Here is a 24,495-nt window from a genome sequence, read left to right on the forward strand (position 1 = left end):
GATGTTTAAAATCAAAAGTTGTGGACCTGTGAAGGTTCAGTGTTGCTGCAGAGGAGGGATTTTCAGGAATCTGGACTCAAGCACCTCATCTCTCCTGGTGTCCTTCTTCACTGCCCAAGTCTTCTAAGGAATCCAGACCCTTGACCACAAAATGCACCCACAGCTATTTGTAATTCACATCTATATACACAAGCTGGGAGGAAGCACCTCAGGGTTGTGGGGAACAATTTGGCCAAAGGCCAAAAAAAAAAAAAAAAAAAAAAAGGAAGAAAAGCCATTCCTTTATTTAAAGAATCATTGTATCTGTCCAGAGCATGGATTGTGCCAATTTTTTAGCTCTCATCTTCAAGTAATCCCCTACCCAGATGATTAGATGATTCTTGCCATTTACTAATACCCAACAGCAAGAGAAGTCTCTTCAGTGCTTGAAGTCTTTAAAACAGGACTTGATACCTTCTGACAGATCATTACAACCAAACAGTAGCCTCTGCCCTCAGGACAGGTAACAGAGGAGAATGCAACATTCTGCTGCATCAAGGTGGTCACATTAGCTCAGCAGTTCCTTCTGATTTGAAGTCCATAGATAGATATTTATAAATTTATGAATAACACCCACCATCACAGGATGACGCACTGATTTCAGGTTGCTGTGATCTGTAGTCTGCTGACTGACATCACTGAATTCCTGACTGCCCAACTGGGAAGCCAGACCCCTCTGAGAGGTTTGGTCTTGAGTCTAAGCTGCCTGTAGTGAAATCAATAGCAAACCAGGCATGTGGACTGAGGATTGGAGATAAGAAAATGCAGTTGTGGATGCTTGAGTATTGACATACAAAGTGACACAGCAATTATCGTTACTACCTACATGTTCTGATTGAAGTTTAAAACTTTTGCCAAGTTGCCTAAAATAACCTATGTAAAACTTCTACCATTGTCAAGAAGGAGTAGAAAATTTTCTTTGCTGCCAGCCAAAAGGATAGCTGCCAGTCTGTCATTTTCTAAGTACTGGAAATGCAAAGGGGAAAGTGGACTGGAGCAACACTGTAGGTGACAAACTCTGAAGAAATAATCAACCCAAAAAATAATAAAAGACAGTGTAAATAAACATGCCTTGCACCTCTTTAGACAAAGAGACTCATCAAAGCAAAATTCCCAGAGGCAGGGTACTCAATTGGGAGTGTTTTCCTGCTGTCCCTAGACGTGTCTTCCAATCCAAATGGAAACAACACGGACTTCCTCGAGGTTCAGTGTGACTCGGAGCTGGTTTATAAATTCTTCTCATACAAACTAAGAACAGGACGTGGTTTCTTTGTACAAGGAGGGCCCACTTCTTCCAAGTGCTTTCGTTGATGGCTTGCTGCCTACAGGGTGTCGTTTGCATCAGTTGCTGTAGCTCTCTGCATAGCAATGTCTTTGGGGACCTCTTGCGGGCTCTCTTCTAAATTACATACTGGGTGAAGAGTAGCTCAGGAAAGTTTCCGTGTTAATTTGCAGATCACAGAATCACAGAATCACAGAACGGCCGAGGTTGGAAGGGACCTCTGGAGATCCCCCAGTCCAACCCCCTGCCGAGCAGGATCACCTAGAGCACATTGCGCAGGATGGCATCCAGGCGGGTTTGGGATATCTCCAGAGCAGGACACCCCACGACCTCTCTGGGCAGCCTGTCCCAGTCCTTTATCACCCTCACAGTAAAGGAATGCCCCCTCACATTAATCCAGAACCTCCTGTGCTTCACTTTGTGCTCCTTGCTTCTCATCTTGTCACTGGGCACAACTGAATAGAGACCGCCTCCATCCTCTTGACACGCTCCCCTCAGACATTTATATACATTTATGAGGTCTCGAGATACAAAAAAGAACCTTTTATTTCACATATCCTCATGTGATTCACAAAGGTTTAGCAACCAGATGCAATTTAAAAGCAAGGGCAAGCACAAGAGAGAAACTGTGTTTAATAACTGAATGATACTCATTCACGCTTTGGCTTTTTGGGAGGTATTTTTAGGGGACAGCAGTGAAAACACACCAGTTTGAGGGTATTCTTAGGGGACAGCAGTGAAAACACACCAGTTTATTTTTAGGGGACAGCAGTGAAAACACACCAGTTTGAGGGTATTCTGGGGGGACAGCAGCGAAAACACATCAGTTTGAGGTTATTTTGGGGGGGACAGCAGTGAAAACACACCAGTTTGAGGGTAGTTTTACAGTACAGCAGTGAAAACACAGCAGTTTGAGTGGATTTGGGGGGACAGCAGTGAAAACACGGCAGTTTGAGGGGATTTGTAAGGGGGGAGACTGCTGAATGGCAGGCTGAGGCTAACGTTGCTGATGCACACGGCTAAACAAAGGGAAGAACTGGAAGGTTTTATCACTCCCGTAGCTGTTTCTGTACTTTTTATTTGTGAACTCGCGTATAAACGAGGAACAGCCTGCAAAGGACCAGCGCCGAGGACAGGGGGCGCCACTGCTGGACACGCCGCGGCGCCATTTTGGGGCGTGCCCCTGCCCCGGGCAGCCATGATGGCGGACGGGGCCGTCTCTATGGTAGGGCCCCCGGGCGCTCCGCCTGCTGGGCGCTGGGCGGGATGATGGCGGCGGCGTAGGGCCGGGCCGCGCTGCGGGAGGAGGCCGCGCTGTGAGAGGGGCTCTGAGGGGCTGTGAGGGGCCGGGAGGGCTCTGGAGCATCCTAACATCGGGGTAAGCCCCCTCGTTGCCGCTTGGGTTGGGAGGGAGCTGAGGAAGGCAGCGTGGCGGCCCTGCCTTGCTGTGGGCCCTGAGGCGGCTTCTCCAGTGCTGCGATCCTAAAACCTGACGAGATCGGGCGGCCCCCGGGGGTTCGGGTGGGGTGTGGGGCTTTTAAGGCCAAGGTAAATGCGGGCTGGGCTCGGGAAGGAGCAAGGGTGGTTGCTGGGGGGTGCTGGGGCTCCGGGTTGGGCCTGGTCCTTCACCTGAGCGCACAGATCCCCCTTACACAGAGTTAGCACAGACAGGACCTAAGAACAAGCGGCTTTCGCAGATTTTAGGTCTTGTAGAGGCCGTGCTGAGCCCCAGCTGGCTCACATAGCGTTTGGGAAGGTGTCAGCAGTTGTAAGTGAGCCTGGCTAGCTGCTGGCTCCCTTTTTGATTTGCGTTTGCGCCTGTGAGGTTAGTGGTGAGTGGGTGTCCTTTAGTCAGTGGTGAGTGGGTGTGCGTGGGTGGGTGAAGCAGAAGTGAGTGCTGCTTCATGTAACAGGTTTCAGGTGGCACTGGTCGATCAGCCAGGCGGTGGTTGTGTACTGGCCGTGGTGTCTTGAGGCCTTGGCTGAGTGGTTTGGGCTCCTGGTCCCCGGCTCCTGTCCAGCAGCACTGCGTGCAGCGCGTGCTGACAGCATGTCCGTGTGGCCAAGGCTGCTCAGAGCCTGTTTGCTCCTGTGTCACAGCTGCAGCTCTTGGCACCCTTTATTCCATTCTTAGGGCGTGCTGGTGGTAGGTGAGTTCCTGCAGGTTCTAAAACGGAGCTGCTGAAAACTTCTGCCTTTGCCCAAGCAGGATATTTTGTAAATTGCACGTGGTTTACGTATGGTTGAAGCTGTCAGCCTTGTGCTTGCAGAGATAACGTTACCCCTAGTGCTTCATAAAGTTCTGCTGTCCAGCTGGAGCTCTGCACGGGGCAATCCCACGGGGCTCTGCCACGTTACCGATGTTGGTGCTGTGCCTGCACAGGAGAACTGACAGGGCCAGGGCAAGGGCCAGAGAGTACAGGATGCATGATCATCATCATTGTTTAACTACCAACACCATCCTGGGCATGCTGTGAGCCGTGTCAGCCAGCATTGGTGGTGATGATACCGAGCCATACTTTAGGGAATGAAGGAAAAATCATTCCGAATAGGCAGACATTTTTGGGCAGTCCTTTTTCTAGGGGAAAGGGTTTGGTTGCTTGCTTACTACTGAGACTTAAGAATAGGAGACTGGCTCCTGGCATTTTATTTACTGTATAAAACGACCTTGCATTCTCGTTCAAATCTGTATGCCATCTTTCATGTTGGAAAAGACTTTCTTTTGAAAATCTGAATAGATTCTGTCAAGGAAAAAGCTCCTTAAATTTTAAGGGTTGGGTGCCAAGGGGTGGTCAGAGATTTGTTGCTACAGTTCCAGGAACAATGTAACAGCTTCTGGTGACTGCCTTTCTCTGTAAGCTCTAGTAACAGCGGCTTTTTGCCCTTGATTTTGTAGTCACTAAAATGACGACAGCAGCAAGGCCCACGTTTGAACCTGCGAGAGGAGGAAGAGGAAAAGGCGAAGGAGACTTAAGCCAGCTATCCAAACAGTATTCCAGCAGAGACCTTCCATCTCATACTAAAATCAAATACAGGTAAGTACTGTCTGTTTGGTCTGGCTAATGGGAAAACAGGCTAGGAATGTTTTTTGTTGTTGTTGTTTTTGTTATGACCAGATACTGTGCAGCAGTGCTGAGTGAGTGGGCTGAAACTGCAAGTCTCCAAAGCAGACTTAAGAGACCAAACGGTCTGCAAGTTTGAGAAGTTTAATTTTAGTGGTGCGTACTGCTGGCTATGGAAGTGAGTCATCGGAAGGTGAGCTTTGGAGACCAAGTATTTCAGGCAATGGAGTGACAAGAAAAGCTTTGGGAATGGAAGGAGACGACTGAGCCATTCAGGGGGCTGTCACTTGCAGAGCACTGTGGGATCAGATTGAGCATGTCTCAAAAGGAGGAAAGTCGAGTCATGCATTGGCTGAGAACCACTGGGGAGGAGCATTAAGAGGAGGCAGGGATATCATAGAACAGCACTCAGGTGTTGGAAGAGCTGATATTAAACGCTGCAAGTGGTTCGTGCAGGTCCTAGAAGAGGCAGTTGCTTTAATCGGTCTGAAAGATAACAGGATTTTACATAAATATTATCCTGTGTTTGAAATTCATAATAAATTGGTGATACCCTGCTGAAAGATTATTTGAAATCTGGAGTCAGTGTGGCACAGGCACCTAGAATTTAACTGAAATGTGTCAGCCTAAAATTGTTTTCATCTAGCTGATGTTACTCTTGTCAGTGAAACTACTGCGAAGGTTTCCCACTTGCACTTTCTCCGTGCAAATGCTTACTCTTTCACCTCTTCCCTCCTGCCCCTCTGAAGAATACATGTGGGTAAGGGAGTTGGAGGGGATTTTTTTTTTGGACAGTACCGAAGTCAACAGCACAAAGAGAGCTGTCAAGCGCGTTCTGTTATTACAGGAGAAATGGCTGGTGGTTTGCCTCTTTAAACAGCACAGGGGTTTGGAACACGAGGCTGTTGTTTTGAAAGGAGCGTGTGGGGAGAAACATATGCAGGGCTACGCAGTGTGTGTTTTAACAAGTCCCCCAAGTGTGTGCAAGAGAGATGGAGGGGGCATTAAATGTCTTCTGTTCTTTCTCCCCAAAACCTAATACAAAGTTGACTTTGTTAAATTGCCAGGCCTGCATCATTGCAGGAAAGATGCAGTGTTTCAGTCCCACTCGGGCTTGCCTGAATGACACGGGGCCTCAGGGGATTTTCACAGCCATGTCAGGGATTCTGATTTCAGGTTTTTAATTAGGAAAGCAAATGAAATACTCCATCATCAAGACAGCCTTTGCACACAGTGTATTTATAATGGCTAGAGTCTGGGTTTCTTCAGGCACTCTTATTTCCAGAACTGGGTTCACAGGAAGGTGAAAAGAATTGCTGCTTGCTTTTTCTTCATTAGTTCTCCTCAAGGTTTCCGCAAAAATCCAGCACACCCTGGGTGGAATGCAGTGTGACTCAAGTATAAATAGGCTGTTGCTTCTGGCTAGCGTGTGTTATATAATAGAGAGAAAAAGATGTATTTGCAACGTGTTTCACTAATGCTAGTGTTTTGTTGCTTCTCCCAGCTTTTTTTCTTTTTTTTTTTCTCTCCAGGCATGGGGCTTTATCCTGTTTCTCCTGGGGGGAAAAGATTTGAGAAACATATACTCGAGGTTTCGTCTTACTTACAAACCTTAGAGATTTCTTTGCAGCAGCAACTTGAGATGATAAAACTCTGAGGAAAGTTGACCTGTTAGATGTCAGCCTGGACTGCAGGAGAACAGATTTACAAATATGTACGGGAGATAGATGCAGTCAGCCTGTTTTTGCAGGAATTTATGTAGTTTTTTTTAATTCAAGAGCCACTAGAAGGAACCTGTGTATATGTCATCGTATGTCTGTGTGTGCGATGTGTGCAGGGAAGGGGGCTGGTGAAGAGAGAATGAAGAAATACATCTCTACGGTGTACTCAGCTCTTATTCTCTGCACTTAGCTTGTTCATCCCTGGGTTTATTGGCCTCCTTCAAACTTCAGCTTCTCTCCCGCCTTGTTATTTCAGACAGACCACTCAGGATGCTCCTGAAGAGGTGCGTAACCGTGATTTCAGGAGGGAGCTGGAGGAGCGAGAACGGGTTGCCGCAAGAGAAAAGAATAGAGACAGACCGACGAGAGGTAAAACCAGCCCTTTATCACGAAATAATACCTTTATGTGACACCGCATTTGCACAGAATTCCGTGTTACAAGTTTCTGGTTGCAGACAGCATGTCATGAGGGCAGAATTTAGGGTATTGGTCTGATAGTTCAGAGCTGTTGACCTGCAAGGGAATGTCCGCTGCCTTTCACGCTGGCTTCGTGCTAGCGAAAATCTAGGCCAGCCAGTAGAAGAGCACAGGCCATCGTGCAGGCCAGCTGGTACAGTGTGATCGTAATGGTTTGGCAACAAGTATGTGCAGTTAATAAAGGCCTTTTGTTTGTACTTGGGCAAATGAGACAGGAAGGAGAAGGGGAATGACTCATCTTCTAGTGAAGTAATGCAGTGTTGTACCTGGTTCTGTTCGTGTACGGTGAAAATCAAAGGCGTGGGTGGTGGTGGGTTTGTCTTTTTTTTTTTTTCTTTTTTTGAGAAATACTCATTTTTAATATTAAGCTTGACAGAATTCAGATACTTGAGGTTTAGTTGTGAAGTGTACAGAAGTATTATGGGGATTTCAGATTCACAGATAAAAACAGGTATCTTTTGGACCAGACTAGGTAATAGTAATGCTTTGGGGTGGTCCACAGTGGAAGCGCTGCAATTGGATATATCGAATAAAGATATTTCTCCACAGCTTTTCCTTCTGTTCTTCTTTGATCTTGAAATAATAACTTCAAAAACCACTTAGAGGCTAAATAGTAAGTTTGGGGACGTTAGTTTGTTTGAGGATACAAGGGAATTAGCACAGGCATTAAGATTGAGAGGTGAGGAAAAATTAAGCACGAGCTCATATCTTATTCTAATGCAGGACAACTTGTTAACGAAAATTTTGTTTCCTGACATTAGATGCTGTTAAGTGAAATCGCTTTTTTTAATCCTGTCCCTTAGAGCACACGACATCATCTTCTGTGTCCAAGAAGCCTCGACTAGACCAGATTCCTGCAGCAAATCTTGACGCGGACGATCCTCTTACTGATGTATGTATCTTTTTCTGTCTTCTTTCATTGCCCTGCCTTGGGGATTTGCTATTAATAGAACATGTACTTTTAGCTATGTTAAAGATTTAAGACAGGTAACTAACAACTGCTTCCAGCATAGTTTCCTTATTCAGTTACTCTGCTCTGGCAGAAGTCCAGAGTGCTTCAGAGGATTCTGTTCCACGCTGCAGTGGCGCTCTTAGAGGGAGCGAGTTTGCTGTGACTCCTAGCACACAAAAAACTAGAGAACTGAAAATACCACCTAAAATATTGGTGGTTTTTAGACTCAGGCAGTACTGGGTTAGTTAGAATTCCCCAAAAGCAGAACTGTTGAGGTACACTGACTGTCTGCGTGGGCAATGAGTTCTTGCTCTTGGCTCCTTTACTTATGGCGATGTCTCAGGGTTGTCTAAGGATTGACAGTATGCTGAGGGGTGTTAGTTTGTTTGCTTGGTTTTTATCCTGCTATATTTGGTCCCAGCAATACTGGCTGGGATATTCAGGCATGCTGTTGTAATGATTTATGTTACAATGATTAGAGAGTGATCGAGGCCAGTCATTCTCTGGAATCTGTCAGCTACGTAGCATTTGAATTATTAAAACATTATTTTAAAAAAAAATGAATTGCAGACATTCAAAAAGCACAAAGATATATTTTAGTCTTGACATTACTGTCGAGGAACAAATAAACTATTTATATTATAATTACTGCTCTTACAAGCACCCACACACTTAAGAAGTTGGGCAGCAAGAAGCTACAGCCGTAGCTGGGCAAGCCGGTACAGTCTGGGAGACTTCTCGTAATATTTTTTTTTTTCTCAAATCAGATGTACATCTCTGCAGTAATCTTCAGAATTAAAAGATGCATTTATTTTCAAAATGTATTTATTAAACAAAATAAATGAACTACTACTCGCTTCCTTTTGTTGCTGTTAGGAGGATGATGAAGATGAGGACTTGGAAGACAGTGATGATGATGACACTGCAGCTCTTCTGGCTGAACTGGAAAAAATTAAGAAGGAGCGAGCTGAGGAGCAGGCTCGAAAGGTAAAATCTCACCTGTTGAAGAGCATCTGCTTTTTGCAAACATGCTTATCAAAACTGTTGTGCCTTAGGTATTAGGATAAGGGAGAACTGGTAAACGAAGTAAGTGCCAAGCTCACAGCACTTCAAAACAAACTTCTCAAGTGGAGTCTGATGGTTTTGTTCTTCTCTCTAATAATTGTTGTCAAGAATTTTTTTCTTCAGCTGACATATTTATGGGTGAATGTTTTACCAAAATGTTTTATTTACTTTCCCAGTGCTTTGTAGAGGCATTTGACTGAAGACAATCGTGCTTTTAACAAGCAAGTCCTTCTCTGAAGGCAGCTGTCATACCAAACTGTATAACGGCATTGGTGACCTACCTGTTATCATCCAGTGGAATTTCATTTGTTAACTAGCTTCTATGCAAAAAAGAAATGTGCCATTTTTGGTCACGAATTAAAAAAATCAGTGCGCTCTTTGCTTTTGATTCTGGCTTCAACTTCTGTTAAAGTTTTTGATCTTTTTACAACACTAGTCCTATGTTGCCTTGGCAAGAAGCACCAACTGTAACTATAAACCAGAACTATTGTGATGTGATTATACGTGGATGAATTTATTTGCAAAATGCCTCCACAAAAATTAATAACATGGCTGATAATCTTTTCAGGATGTGGTAAATCAACTTGCATATGGCCTGCAGTTCCTATGCCGTTGACTCCCCCACCTCCTTGGTGTAAGAGAGAGTTGGGCTGGAGTTCATTACTGAAATCCTTGACTGATGAGTGGACTGTAGGGACTGTTCCTGGGAATTGTCAGTGTTAGCAAAATGATGAGTGGTCAGGATGAAGTGCATTGGCTCAAACACAGTGTTGCACTAGAGTTTGCAGTCCAAATATTTCGCTGGCACTGCTGAAATGCTTTACCTATGGAGGTGCACAAAATTTGGTGGATATATGCAGCACTCCCTCTTCTGCTTTGAGTAAGCTCTTTCTTTTTTTGGGTAGGGCTTAAATGGTTTTAGTGCTTTTGAAAAAAAAAAAAAGTTACATACTTTGGTCTGAGTAGTTTTATATGTTGTTGTTAGTTTTTTTTGACACTAATATAGAATCTATCATCTTTAAATAAAGTAATCTGAGTTTTTAGCGTGTGCTAAGTAAATGCATTAAATGCTCATCAGGGTCTTTGCTGCTGTGACAACATAATGTTTTGATACCTCTGAACTACTCGTAGCTTTTTCTGTAGCTTAACACGCACCCTTATAGCTGGAATGTTTTTTCACAAATGCTCTCCACGAGAGTCAGCTGCTCTCTAAGTAGAGTTAGTAAACAGGGCATAGCCTCTAGCAGACACTAGGAACAGCTAAGAGAGAATAACATCAGCTGCTGCAGGCACTGGTGTAGTGCTTGACTGCTCTTTTAGCTAACAGTATGGAAGTTAACCTTTATTTAGAGTCAACAAGGCCTGTAAAAACCAGTGAAGTCTTCAATCTTAAAGTAGTTTGGGAGGTTAAAAGCTGTACTGTGTTGCTTCACTGTAGAAACTTTCCTTAAAAGACTGTTGATAATTGGTTCTCCATCTGGCCCGCAAATGGTCTTTTAAGTTAAACTGTAGCTGAAGCATCTCTCATCTCTTGGCATAGGCATTTGTCACGCATCACGCAGCAATGAAATTGTGTCCTGCGGTAATAACATGGCAAAAATGACCTGAAAACACTGGCAACAGTCCTTCCTCGTACTTTTGTTTGAAGTGTACTAAAATACAATTTAAGGGTAGCAACATAAAGGAAAGGCTGCTACTTCAATTAACCCTGCAGAGCGCTTGAAGTGAAAACTTGTATCTGTGTACGTTTTCAGTTTGCTTCTGTGTTGTAATTATACATCTAGAACAAGCAGCCTAACTTTTGTCACACTCCAGGTTAGAGAACTTGCCTTGGGAAAATAATGGTAGTAAATTACAGCGCGCACAACCACGCACATGCTTATCTGTTCGTTTGTGGAAAGCAGGATTGTTAGCAGCCTACAAAGTTCCTATTTCATCACTAGAGGGTGCTAAGAGCTCTGAATTATTTCTTATAGCACTTGTTTTAACTTACTGTCTTTTAACTGGCATTATTCTGTGTCTTCATGGGTGCTCCCCACCCATGAAACGTAGGGCTTACGACATCCATGCTATGTGAATACTTAATGCATGTACATTTATCTGAAAAGAATCCCTTTATTTCAGCCCTAAAACAATTATTAGTTATTTGCAATAGTGTACGTTATTGCACACTCACTACCTACTCTGTTCGTCGTTTCACTGAGTGGTGGTTAATTAAAATTAACCTTTAAAATGGCCTCTTCAAAAGTGACATCTCTATTAAATAGTGAGTGCTCTGAAGTGATTGGAACTTTATTTTCTTGAGGGTAGTTTTTTTGAGTGTAGGGAACTAAGAGTATGTTCATGAAAAAGTAAAAACCAAAGCAGAGTGCAGTGCTGGAAAGAATCTTTGGTAGTAAGGGTTTACTTAGAGAAGATTACCTATGTTGTCTTCAGGGGTGCAATCTGTTTAGATAATGCCGTTTCCCATGTCCTTAAAACAAGGCAATATTGACAAAGGATTTCGTAGCCATTTTATATAAATCCCCTTTCGTATGATATATGTGGACTTCATATTATCATGTGTTGCAAACTGTAATTTAAACCTCATTTTGTAAGTAACTTTATAGTAGTAATACGGTTGACTTCAGGATAATGTCTCATGTAAACTCTTAATTGTAGTTGCTTTTAATCCTAAGCCACGTAAATAGTTGGTTTATCTGCTGGAGCAGCGTTGTCCCCAGTGGACAGGTTGGGTAAACTGGTGGCAAGGCAAAAGGGAAACAGCAGTGAATGCCTCTTCGCTCTTCTGCGTGTCGTTCTCGCATCTCTTTATGGTTACATAGGCAGATTAATGTGCCCGTGCCAGTCCTTGGGAAAGATGACATAGCTAAAATGTAGTACTGTAACCCAAATTTGTGCTGTATGTAAATTTTTCCCTGATACTTCAGTTATTCTATCCAAAAATGTTAGTGCAGTTATTTCTGAGACTTTAAATAAAGTAAATGCTGTATTTTTGTTACCTGTTTTCACCCGTCGCTTTGGTGCTCAGTATTTAAGTTGTCGTGGAAGGAGGACTGCTCCTTTTGAAGTGTGTTTCTGGTCGGGCAGTAAGAAATGGAAGATAGGAATGTGCTATTTTTTGGTTCGTCATGTTCTGTGTTAACTTTCCTCATGTGGTAATGCCAATTTCCACCAAAAACCTTTAATTTTGGTAAATGTTAGGGTTGAGAGGCCCTAACTTCCTTCATGCTGATATTTCCTTGAATCTGTGAAGGAAATAGTTTTTCAACCAAATAAAAGATTGTTGTCAAAGCCTTTTAATATCTCAAAATGCTTAAATTCCCTTGAATTTTTAGAAACAAAATAATTACTCTAAATGTCTTTTTAAAAATGTCCTGAGTTTCTCCTGCCCTCTGCAATTTTAACCTCTTTAACCAATTTAAACCGAGCTTGTTTCTAGTAGAGACTGAACTGACCAGCAAATCTTAGTTTTGGGAGCCTTGTCTGTGGAATAATTCTGGATCTGTCTAAAACCGTACAAACACAAGATCTGCTGCCTGTGCTAACCGTCCATGGATAGGTTTCATGGGAACACGTTTCAGTATTCCAAATTCAGCGTTACGGCACTCCTAATTTCCAGTTTTCAGGACTACCTTAAAAGGTAAATTGAAATAATTAAAAACAAACTTCAAACCAGCGAGCTGCTGAACGTACGTGCACAGTTCCAGCAAAGCTATTTTAACATCCAGTCATTTTATACTTATCTGAGAACAGACTTAAAGTTTCTGGTTTGTTATATTACAGTTTCTTTTCACCAAGTGCTTCTCTGTAACCGCATGTAATTCTCTACTAATGGCCAAAATAGATCTTAGCTCTATCCTGTGTTGTAGCCTCAACTTCTCTCAATTAATACATTAAATGAGTCTTGATTTTAACCCTTTCACTTAAATTTTAAGAGCATAACTAAGACTAGAGTGCCAAATTAGTGATTAAGAAACGGTTTCAATGAAGAAGCACAAGCAGATGATGGAGTATATTTCTTCATTAAATGCTTGTGAGACATGCTAGCAGTGCTTACCCTTGTCGAGAACTAATGGTAACGTCCCATCACTTGTGGGGAGAATGACAACAAATCTGCGTATAGGCACTGCAGTTACTCTGTACGTTTATTTTCTGGAGTTTCAAACAATTATTTGAATTGGTGTATTGCATAGAGTTAGTGATTTGGGTGGGGTGATATTACTGGGGTTGATCTCTGTATTGTTAAGTTATATTCCGTGCTGCTAAGGATCCTGCTGTCATTGTTTGCCATTCAAAAATTAGCACTTAAATAAGGTTTTGTGATTTTTAGCCTTCAGTGAAACAGGGATGTTTCAGACTTTCTGCAGCTGCACTTCTGTACGAACTGAGCAGGGTAACTTATTTTAATACAATGGAGTCATTTCAGGAATTTCAGCACTTTCTGTAAAAGTAATCTTGCTCTGTGCTAAGGGTAGGAACTATACTAAAAGAAAAATAACCATGGTAACAATACTGTTTTTCTTTCCTTTGCGGTCAGAAACAAGTATGCCAAGGGACTGTTATTCTTGCAGCAAGATAAGGAATAATTGTTCAGTTAAGGTTAATATAGCTTTGTCCACTTCTGCGGTTTCCCCCCGTGACGAGTTCAGTCGTGCAGCGGAGACTTGCTGTGACACCCGCTTCACACAGCATCATCTCCGCCTGCTTCCTTGGGGCATGGGGCTCCCTCTTCCAGTCCAGTCTTACTCCCCACACCGTAATATTCCCCTTCTGTTGCCTCTGACACTTGCACGGTGGCAGCAAAGGAAGGAGCTGCTTCCAACCAACGTGGCTGACTTCTGAGTCATCCCTGCAAACAGTTGGTACAACGCTGCTGCATGTAGTGATGGAACAACCTGCAGCGTGGGGGGGTGGTTTTTTTTGTTGCTAAAACAGTTTAGGAAAAGAATTGTATGCCTCATCTCGCAGAACGGAAAGGCAGACAAAGAAACGTTATTTTTAAAAGGGTGGAGTGAACAGAGATACGCTATTCTCTCCCTTAGGCTTTTCTCGTGTTGTAGCTTTGTTGTACCCGTAGTGTTTTAACTTAATATGCCTTTGTTCCACCACGCAGGAGAACGACGCAGGCTTTGGAGGAAGCTGAGCCGCTTATTTTGCAAACAGCTGTGCTTTCTCGTGCCCCAGAGGTGTGAAGCTCAGACAGCTAGGAAGGTTGTGTCTGGTCTGTTTGGCTTGATACAACCCATGCTCCGTCGCCTGGAGCGTCCCAGCTTCCACTGGGGGAGTGGGCAGTGGAAGATTGATGTGGAAAATTCTGAAATGTAACGAAAACCTTTTTTTGGCTGGAGATGAGGGATTTTACAGCTCTGGCCGGAGTGTATAAATTAGCTTGAGTGTAAATGTCAGCTTTACACCACCGCGAGTTACACCTCGTGTTTCCTCCGTGCCGTGTCTCTAAGATACAAAACTGAATAACTAACCCGTTTGTTAATTTCTGCATACCTTCCTGCGGAGGCTTTAGTAAAGCTAGATGATACAAAAATCCTGGAGACTAATCTTCAGAATGAGCCTACATCCTAAATGTGTTGTAGCAAACACGTTGACGTGTCATCCAGCCTAGAGCAGCTGGGAACGATGGAATTCCAGAAATAAGCCGCCGCGTGCGCCGCGTCGTCGTTGTGAAGTGACTGAGACTGGCGATGTCTTACCCAACAGATCTGTCCCCCGTTTGCTTTCAGGCTCTAATCTGTCGATCTTTAATGACGAAGATAAGCTTACGCAGGTTGTTCCTACTTGTGGTCGTGCTGTCTCTGCAGGTCTAAAAGAAAGCAGAGTTCTGTCCGCCAACAGAGCGGCGAAGCAGCCAACAAAGTGCCCAGGGGCTCTGCGGCATCGCTTGCAGCAGATAGGGAAAATAAATCTTTGAAATAAGATTCCTGGATGTTTTCTGCCTGCTGTCTCTCTGAAAGATCTGACAGCTTCTGTTAGCATTGTGTTCTTAGCTGTTTCTAATAACTTACGAGGTGCAAAAGTAAAATGTAGTAATTTGAAATTCCTATTATCATCCTTTCTGTTTCTTTTGTTAATAGACTTTTTTTTTTTTTTTGCTGCCCTCAGTCCTCTCGAATTGTACATGACTTGAATCAACGTAGATTTTTAGCAGGAATTTGCCGTTTTAGACAGGATTCAGTTGCCCTTGAAATGCCAAATTGGGATGCACGTACAGCTTACTCACCCGAGCTTCCATTCTGGTGCAGTGGAGACAAAGCCGGTGCAGCAGGCGGAGCCCAGAGCGTGGTTAGTTCCCCGGGTACGTGGGTTCGGGTGAGCAGCACAGCTCTCTTGGCACCACGCTGTATTCTCCAGATCTCCTCTGAGATGTGAGCTCAGATGCCTACAGGCAGATGTCTAAATGTAGGTGGCTTAATCTGGAGCTAAGTCCTGCTCTTGCACTACTCCTTGTAGTATGACGCTTCTTAAAAATGTTATGTCACTCTTCAATTTGATTTTATTTTTCTGTCACCAAATCTTAACGCGTCAGGCTGATGATAGTTTTTCATTATCAGAAAGCAAAATATGTCAGGCTGAGACTGAAGGGTATTACGTGGGTTATACAAAACGTAACGGTTAGGATGATGCCTACGTGCCGTTTTAAAATCTTATTATAGAAAAATTAAACGTGCACTTGTGCATTCAGGTTCAGTAGCTGGATAACTGCCGAGGTTGAGGTCTTAGAAATCTGATGTGCCGTGCTCTGCATGCCACCTTGAGAAGAGTTCCCCTGGAGTTCAGCTCTGAAATGGAAAACGGCTCTGATGCTTGCATTTATAGGACTTGAAAGAAGTTCTCTTTGCAGAAACTTTTGTCAACAGAGGAGTATTAATTTCTTAGAATGCTGTTATTAGTGCTAGTTTCTCTTGAGTACCGTCCAGTATGATTTTTATGTTTGTAACATTCTCATTTACTTTTAAGATCTGTACCAAGTTACAGATCTCTTGGTGGTTTTTTTTTTTTTTATTCGGAGTCTGACTTTTAACGGAGCAACAGAGTCAGGTTTAACGAGGCAGAACCTACCTCATTTTGGACAACACAGAGCGCTTGGCGTGTTTGCATCCTGTTGTAGATTTGGTAAATGGGATTAAACACAATCTCTTGGGAGTAACCTGAAAATCAATAATGATGCATATATATATATATATATATTTATTTATTTATTTGTTTGTTTATTTTTTACTCCTACCAATATCAAAGTTTTTGCTTGGTTTCAAGTAAGTCCTCCATAGGCACCAGGGGCCGGGTGACATGGATGTGCTGGGCAGCCTGCGGGCTGCTGGAGCGCTGGTGGGAGCACCTGACCTGGAGAGCAACGCATCCGATGGCGCTCGTGTGGGCTCCTCCATGTTACGAGGAAAGAAAATGGCAAGTCAAAGGCTGGCATACCGTGACAAAGAGGTTGCAGGCATTTCTCCTGTGTAATCCACAAAGGAAACAAATACGTAATTTGAGTTTGTAACTCTAAAACGGGGAAGTTGCTGCTCTATATAAAATATCTTTGATTTCTGTGTTTATTTACTGGGTTGGTAACAAGTGATGCTGGAATGCAAATGCTGGATTTAGACCCGTGTGCGGAACGCAGAAGTTTGGTTTATTCATGTTAATAACGTTCGCGGCTGCGGTTAGTGTGAAAGCTCCGTTGACGGCGCAGAAAGAGCAAGTTCTGCCTACCCACGTGTTTGGGTGAGGGTATGATGGGGTTGGCGTGAGGCAGTGCCGTGCTTTTAAGCAACATGCTGTTTTGGGGAGCTCTTCCACTCCACTGGCAATTAATTGCAGCTACTCACAAACTGTATTTGTGAGAAGCAGCCTAATGGTAGCTGTTTTTTCATAAGTAAAACTCGGGTGGACTTTGAGAGGTAAAACCTTTACCAGTGCCCCTGCCTAGTCTGGTATTTGTATACATGGTAAGTTGGGATTGTTCTCAGGAGGCTTGGGTTGTCTTAGAGGAATTTTCTACGTACCCGGCCAGTGGAATTGAAAAACACTGCAAGTTGTAGATAGTTTTAGTAATATGTCACTTCGTTTTGATTAAGTGTTTGAAGCTAGAGAACTCTGGCGAGTATCAGTTTTCAAGTTTAGCACTTAAACCTTGTAAATGCTATCATCAAGAAAAACATTTCCTCTTCTGGGGTCCCATAGCAGCCCTCAGCCGTGAATTTGCTGCACCTTTGAACATAAACCTTACTCGTGGTCTCTGTCTTTCATTTGTATAATTTATAAAAGCAATGCTTTGAGTTTCCTGTGGCACTAACGAGACTTGGATGTGTTTTTTTTAGCTAGGCTGTTTTCAGACCATACTTCAGCATGCAGGGAGGGGGAAACGTAGTTAGTCATCCAAATGAGAAAATTTTGTTTTCCTTCTGGTACTTCCACCAAAGAACAACCCTTGTAACACATTCAGAAGGGTGTGGCAAAGTGTACTGATGTAAAATGAGTGTTACATTATCATTCTGAAGTCTGAGCATTTAAGTCACTAAATATATTAATACAGCTTGTAAGCGTGGGCAGCGAAATCGACTTGGTGTTGCCTGTAGCGCAGCGCTTTGCTTAGGCTTGAGTTGCACGCTTCTAGCGGCGCAAGGAGAAGTAAATTTTCTTTTTAATCAGTCCCTAGGGAAGCTGTAGCTGTAAAATCCAAGCAGATTGCTCAAGATGATAGAGAGCTCTCAGGAAGGTCTCTTCCACCTAGTGAATACAGTATAATGCATCCTCTTTTCTCATGAGGCTAAGGCAAATCTTTTAATCTGTATACAATTTTTCATATAATAAATATGTAAATAGTAAAGCTAGAGTTTAACTGAATATTTGATGGGACATCAGAAGCAAGTAGAGCAGAAATGAGCGTTGCTAGATGGAGGGTTTATTAGAAATGTTAAGCTCTTTAGTGTATCTCTGCTTCTGTCCTTATTCCAGTCATATACAAGCGTCAAATGCTCTGAAAAGTCTGAGCTATGATTGTGGGTATTTGCAGCTAAATAACGTTTTATCTTTCTCTACCAACTAAATTATAAAAGTGGCCCAGAAAAGTAATCTGTCCTTCTTTGGTTTTCAGGAGCAAGAGCAAAAGGCTGAAGAAGAACGAATTCGAATGGAGAACATCCTAAGTGGCAACCCGCTGCTGAACCTCACCGGCCCAGCACAGCCTCAGGCAAACTTCAAAGTGAAGAGGAGGTAGGGTGCAGTCTGTGCTGTGATGTCCATCCCTTAGTTCCCTCACGTTGTAAATGTCATCATTTCCTTCCTCAAATCTTGAAACAGCGTGATATGAAATCGGAATACAGAGGCACGTAGTGATTGTCTTGCTCGTTTCTCTGAACAAACCATCCTGCTACTTTGTGGTACAAAAACAAAAAAGCAGATTGAGAATTGTGTCTGTGACTTTGTTCATATTGATATGAAAAGTAGCAGGACCAAAGTTCCTCGAGAAATTTGATGTAGTACTTCTCTTTAAAATGTAGCTTTATATTTATAGGGTAACTGCAATTAACAGTCTTTTTTCTGAATAGGGTTCTTGTAATTGGAATATCCGCAAACTATTGCGTTTATCAGAATTCTGGGCCATTAAAGTTTGTTTTCTGCTCTGCTCAAATATCCAATATTTTCTGCAAAGAGAAATTAACCTGTAATCCACAGATATTTTTGTTGCTTCTAACTCAAAAGCATAGAGAAGATGGCTTGGATTAGAAGAACAGATCTTTTCTTTTTAAAGACTAAAATCCACTCCTAATGACTCGTTGCTTTTCTAAATGGGAGGGCCAAATGGCATTTAAATATTTTTATAAATTGCACTGAATTTTCATATAACCTCACTGAAGTTCAACGTATCTTTACTTTCAGATGGGATGATGATGTTGTCTTCAAGAATTGTGCCAAGGGGATAGATGAAACAAAAAAGGACAAAAGATTCGTCAATGATACTCTGCGATCAGAATTTCACAAAAAGTTCATGGAAAAATACATCAAGTAGTACAGTTTTATGTGCTTTGGTGCTGAAGGACTTGGCAAGTCATGGTTGTTCCCATTCCCCCCCCCCCCCCCGCCCCGTCTCTCTCTGAATTCAAGGCTGAACATTTGGTCATGAATTCCCAAATGCTTCTCCAAGATTGTCGACAGCTTCATAGTTAATAATTGCTATGTATCTGGAGTTTTTATTCCTTCAGTATGCTTTCCTTTTCAGTTTTAATTAAACCAGTTTGTGTTTCATGAATGTTTTTCTGTTCGTGTGCATTTCTTTTTACCGGCCGCCTTGTAGATAGTAGGAGAGCGAAGTATTTACTGCAAACCAGCTTCTGTTGTTTGGATTGCTTTCCAAAACAGCCTGTTTGTGATGGCGGTGGTTTGTATCTTGCACAAATTGTATGTCAGTATTGTCAAGGACAGGGAGTAGCTGAATGTGATAGGCAGCGTGCGCTGAGAAGACCTAATCTTTCTGTAGCAAAGTGGACTTGCTTCCTCTTAATATCTAGTTACAAACTTAGTTAATCTTCAGTTTTAGTTTCTTCTGTCAGCAACCGAGTTACAGTTCTGCAGGCTAGCTCCAGGTTCTTACCAGCCCTGCGTTCTGGGATGTCCTGGGGCGATACAACCTGGGGGGAATACTCTTGGGAACCTCGGGGGGGGTTCCTCTGTAATAAATCATCCTAGTTGCTCAGTCCTTCAGGCGCAGCCACGTGGTGACAAGGCTCAGCCTGTGTGCGTGTGTGGTAATGGCATTGTCAGAAACTTGGAGTGGTTTTCTTAAATGAGCGATCTCGCCGAGATATCATTGTACGCTTCAGTTTAATTTTAAAATCTGCATTTTAACATTTAAGAGGACGACATAAAATATGAATGACTGAAAAATCTCAGTTGTGAAGAGATTTATTTTTTTTTTTCCCCTCTTCCATCATCTCAGTTGCATTTGAAATCCTGGCCAGGCGACGTGGTGGATGTGAACCGAACCTGTGCAGAAGGCGTTGGGTAGCCCTCTGCCTAGGAGGTTACGATGGCAGAGCTCAGAGGTGTTTATGTAAAATCGGTGCCCTTTTCCTTCCCAATGTTACACTCAGTCTAGCTCATTCTTGGCGACACTCTTGCAGCAGTATTATTTTCAAGCTCTTAATTTGAAGCCATATCTGATTTCATTTTCGGGGGGGCGAACGTAGAGCACCGTTCGAGATTTTTTGTTGGGCATGACTCTAGGGTCCTGTAAAAGGTTTCGGTAGTTGTAGCTGTATTTTCCACCCTCTCATTAAGCAATGCATAGCATAGTAATGCCAACAGCTAATACCCGTGTTTGCTTGGAAGAGAGATTTTCGGCATGCTTAGGGTCATGTGGCTCCTACAGCTCCTGGAGGAGTATGTGTTTGTGCTGCTCGTGCTACCTGCCTCGTGATAGGGACAGCTCTCGAGAGGTAGAACATGGGTGCGGTTCAGAATTCGCTCCTTAATTTAAAGCTACTAAAATCTCGCTACGTAGGCAGCGTGTTTGGGGGGTGTCGGCTGCTCCTGTCAAAGCCTGGCCGTGCTGCTGCTCTCGGCCTGACCTAACAGCTCCATTGTCGTGGCAACACCAAAAAATACATCGGTCTAGCAGCGTTACAAGATGCGATCCCTGTGCCAAAGGGAGCGAGTAAACATACAGCTTTACTGGAGGGGGGGCGTAGCTGAAACACCAGCTCAACGCCTTCGCAGAAATCATATGCACATCAGACATCATTTTTGTTTTTGAAATAGCCCAGCTCTTCCTGGAGGAGTTTTACTTCCACGAAGTCAGATGGCCCGTGCTGGGTGAGCCCACCAGCTATGCAGGCAGTCATTTCTTTTGCAGAACCCGTAGGTGTGCTCGGTCCTGTCTGCAGCAGCTCTCTCCCTCCAAGGCCCTGGGGAAGGAGCCCCGAAGTCCATGAAGCCCAGGGTTGTAGCTCCGTGAGGTTTTCTTGTTGGTATTGCTCAGCTACACCGCAAATCTGCAGATCTTATCTCTAACCTCCTCCCCGAAGCTCTGTATCATGGCCTCCTGCAGCGAAACCTGACCCCACTGGCTGGGGACTCTGCGGTACGCAAACATAATTAGGTAATTAAGGAGGCTCGAGCCTTATCCCTTTGTGGGCTTTGCATGGTTGACTACCGAGTTTTCCTCCTCAGTACTGGAAAATTGTGAAGCACTCTGCATTTTGGCTGGGGAGAGCACTGTGCTCTCAGTAGTGATGCTGCACTGGTGTTTAATTTTATATCGTGCTTCTAGTGTTCATCAGAGAAAAGTCAAGCAGGTCATTTGGCTCTGTGAAACTGCATTTAGACCAGTTCTTTGTAAAAAATAAAAATTAAACCAGACCATGCTGTTCTACAGCTCTGCTCCTAGCGTGGATTTTTCCAGGAACTTCTGTTTGATATGACAAATAACTTCCAGCAAAGGCAGCGGAGCTGGCAAGCCAGCCGTTGCAGGAGGTGAAAGGGGAGACAGTTACTGTTCTGTCCTTCAAGGAATGCGGTATTTTTACTGTTCTAAGGAAACGGGGTTGTTCAGTCCCGTGTTTTTGCCAGCAACACCTGAACTCGCTGTAGCTGGTGGCTCAAAACAAAGCCACTTGCGTTGGAAACAGTTTCCTCCTTGCTTATGATTATCTTCAGCGTAGCATTGGAAGTGAAATCCAGGGCCTTTCTCTACCTGGGCTTGAAAACTTTTAAGTTGGTGGTGTTTCTTTTGTTTTGTTTTAAGAAAAACATTATCGTTCAAACTTTGACTTGAAATGCGTTTTATAATTCTAGAGGGGTTGGTAGTACGCGGAGTAAAGTTTAACGGTAGTTCTGTGCCTGGGAATAACTGTGCTGCGTGTAAACACAATTCAGAAATGTTTAGCATCTATTTTTATTCCTCAAGTCAGTGACTGAGTGTGAAAGGCCTCAGCCTGCGCCAGCAAAATCATGATGGGCGTTCTTCGGGATTTCACCGAATGGTAGGTATGTTGCAAGCATCCTACGGATGGAAGCCTGGAAGTCAGCTTTAAAAAAAAAAAAAAAAAAAAAAAAAAAACTTTTAGTGTGTGCCCGTTCCTGCATTTACTTGATTTGTTTGAAATGAAACGTGGGGGCAGAGGTGGTGGGGTACTTGCTCCCCTTCCCCCTGAGTGCCCGGTGGGCAGCCCGGTGTCTCCTTTCAGTCGCTGGGGCAATATCAGTTCCTGTCGAGCTGCTGAAATTCCTCCCTGTGCTTTTTTCTTTCAGCTGCAAATGCCTCGCAAGTCCCGCGTGCTGGAGGCTGGATCTGAGGACGGGGTCAGAGCTCCAGATGGATGGGGCGCGTTGCCTTGGGGCACTTCACTTCAAGGGCAGGTCTGTGGGACTCAAGCCCCAAGGGGCTGGTGCCTGGAAAGTGCTTCAGGCCGGAGCTGTTTATCTGCAGGCAGGGCTCCTTGGGGCCCGAAGCCTTAATTCTAGCAGGGAGGGCAAAGTCGTGTGTTAGAGGGGCTTTAGGGTTTTCTTTCTTTCTCAGTACCGAGTGCTCTGCAGTGCAGCTTCAAGGGGTGGTAAGAAAATACCTGCAGAGATGTTCTTGCCTGCGGAAGTCCTCCATGCGTCTACCGTGAACTTCTCAAATGAAATTTAGCTATTTGTTGGTCAGGAACAAAATTTCCTGCCAAATTTTGTCTTGCTTATTGGAGGTGAAGGAGGCTTTTCCCAAAGAAATAAAGCCTGTCCTTTAGTGTAAGTTTAGCTACTTTTTCTCTAGGCAAAGTGAAGTTTTTAAACAGTTCTCTTTTTCATCCATAAAAGCAAATACAGCCTCATTGCCATTCTTAACATCCCCCAAGGTAGGATTTAAGCGGAGCATAAACAGGCACAGTTGGAAATGTCATGCTTCTACAAGAAAGGCTCCTTGGAGCTCTTTTTTTTTTTTTAGAACTGGGAGTAAGCAGAAAGAAAAAGATTGTTTCCATAGGTGCCCAAGTAACTTTTTAAAAAAAAAAAAAAAAAAGAAAAAAAAAATCATGGTTTTCATTCACATACATTTTACTGCTATGCTGCTTTCCCCGTTGACTGAGACCATACAGGGTTGACTTTCAAGAATTTCGGACTTGGACACATCGCAAGACGTAGCTGAAGAAAGATGATTGATTCTGTGACCGGCAGGGAAATAAGATTGAAAATGAACTGGTGACTGCCTAGTTTTTAAATTGGTTCGGTTTGAAAAGTTGGGATGTGCTTAAAGGGCATGAGAAAAGTATGGGTGTGCTGTAGGGGCTTTTTCCCCTTTGTAATTTCTGACCGGGAGCAGAAGCTTATGGTGACTGATCTTACCAAAACTTGATCTTGCAAGTGGGAACCGTGCCCTGGTGATTTAAAAACAAACAAAAAGAGAAGAAACTGCTGGTAATTGAAGTATGTCTAGTGCACCTCTAGCCAGAAGGAAGATTTATCTAAAACTAAATGAATTAAATTTTCTAATCCAAATCTCGACTTCACACCAAAACCTTCTGCTGGCACTGTGCAGAAGGTGGAGAAATGGAACAGAAAGCAGGTAAGTCTGATTGCCCTCCACTGAAATCAGGAGCAATCGGTAGTTTGAGTTGAAAAAAAAAAAAAATTCTAAATCGTGCTGTAATATAACTTTATAGCTGTCGTCAGGCATCTGTTACAGATTTTACGCAAATAGAGTCTGTGAAGTAGGCTCTGTTCTGAAGAGCTTAAGTGCTCAGAAATTTGGGTGAGGGGCGGGATGGAGACAGGCTGCCCCACAAAAATCACAGAATCACAGAATGGCTTGAGTTGGAAGGGACCGTAAAGCCCACCCAGCTCCAACCCCCTGCCATGGGCAGGGACACCTCCCACCAGACCAGGTTGCCCAAAGCCCCATCCAGCCTGGCCTTGAGCACCTCCAGGGATGGGACATCCACAGCTTCTCTGGGCAGCCTGGGCCAGGGCCTCACCGCCCTCTGAGGGAAGAATTTCTTCCTAACATCCAATCTAAATCTCCCCTCTTTCAGTTTAAAACCATCCCCCCAAATGGAACAGCTGGGAGCTTTCCTGGAGCTGAGCACCTGGGAGCTGAGCAGCGAGCTCTCCTCCCTTCGGGTGCTGCCTGCTGCCCTCCCTGCAGCTCTGCCCCCCCTCCTAACTCTTCTCTTGAAGCCCTCTTGTTAGGAAGTGGGGCTACTTCTTTATTTTCACACTGAGCTACTTCCACAGGACAGGACTTTGAGCAGGTGGTCCTCATCCAGTGACAAAGGCTTGTGTGCACTGTACTGGGAGCGTAACGAGGTGTAAGTCAGCGCCAGGGGTGGATTTGCCAGCCAGCCTGCTTTCCCATGGGGTTGTTCCCTGTCCTCTGGCATGGCCTGGCTGGACTTTGTGGCTCGTGTGTGGCTGGGTCTGGCACAGCACATGGGTTCCGTGGTCTGCTGAGGCATCGTGTGCTGAACCACTCCTTGGGTGGCCGGTCAAATCCTGACGCTGACCTCCTGGATGTTCTCACTGCAGCGTAAGCTTGCCCTCTGAAGGAAAGCCCTGCTCTGACCGAAATCCCTCTCAGCCCTTCCACTGCTGCGCGCACACCGATGCGATGTCTGGCGTTCGTGTGCCCCGGGACGGAGTCTGGGTTCCTGCTGGGTGTCTTTTTCAGCTCCCAATGAAGCGAACGGTCCCTTGCACCCCTTCAAGGATGCCATTAAGCCAACATTCCCCAGCAAAACCTGCTCCTGCTAGCAACGTACGGCTGCACCACGTCTCTAACCGCAAGGCTTACTGGGGCAGTACAGCAAAGCTGGTTAACGCTGATGTGTTTTGGAGGATGGCGCTTCGCCGGAACATCTTTTTGGTTTGAAACTTCTAGGGCTGGATTAATTTCAGATGAAGGCG

General features: G+C 44.0%; 1 protein-coding gene across 2 annotated transcripts; it reads left to right on the forward strand.

Moving 5' to 3' along the window:
* Nucleotides 1-2,496: 2,496 nt before the first annotated feature.
* Nucleotides 2,497-18,865, forward strand: CWC15 (CWC15 spliceosome associated protein homolog). 2 transcript variants are annotated; one of them, XM_050708087.1, is made up of 7 exons: nucleotides 2,497-2,546; nucleotides 4,218-4,356; nucleotides 6,361-6,473; nucleotides 7,385-7,473; nucleotides 8,410-8,520; nucleotides 17,711-17,829; nucleotides 18,496-18,865. In XM_050708087.1, exons 2-7 carry the CDS (start codon nucleotides 4,226-4,228, stop codon nucleotides 18,623-18,625), a joined length of 693 nt encoding a protein of 230 aa, XP_050564044.1. In that variant the 5' UTR covers nucleotides 2,497-2,546; nucleotides 4,218-4,225; the 3' UTR covers nucleotides 18,626-18,865. The 2 variants fall into 2 exon arrangements, with proteins under 2 accessions (XP_050564044.1, XP_035398585.1); XM_035542692.1 differs by having other exon boundaries at nucleotides 2,507-2,699.
* Nucleotides 18,866-24,495: the final 5,630 nt, after the last annotated feature.

Source organism: Cygnus atratus, chromosome 1 (genome assembly GCF_013377495.2).
Source record: "Cygnus atratus isolate AKBS03 ecotype Queensland, Australia chromosome 1, CAtr_DNAZoo_HiC_assembly, whole genome shotgun sequence".
In the NCBI taxonomy this organism is placed as follows: domain Eukaryota; kingdom Metazoa; phylum Chordata; class Aves; order Anseriformes; family Anatidae; genus Cygnus; species Cygnus atratus.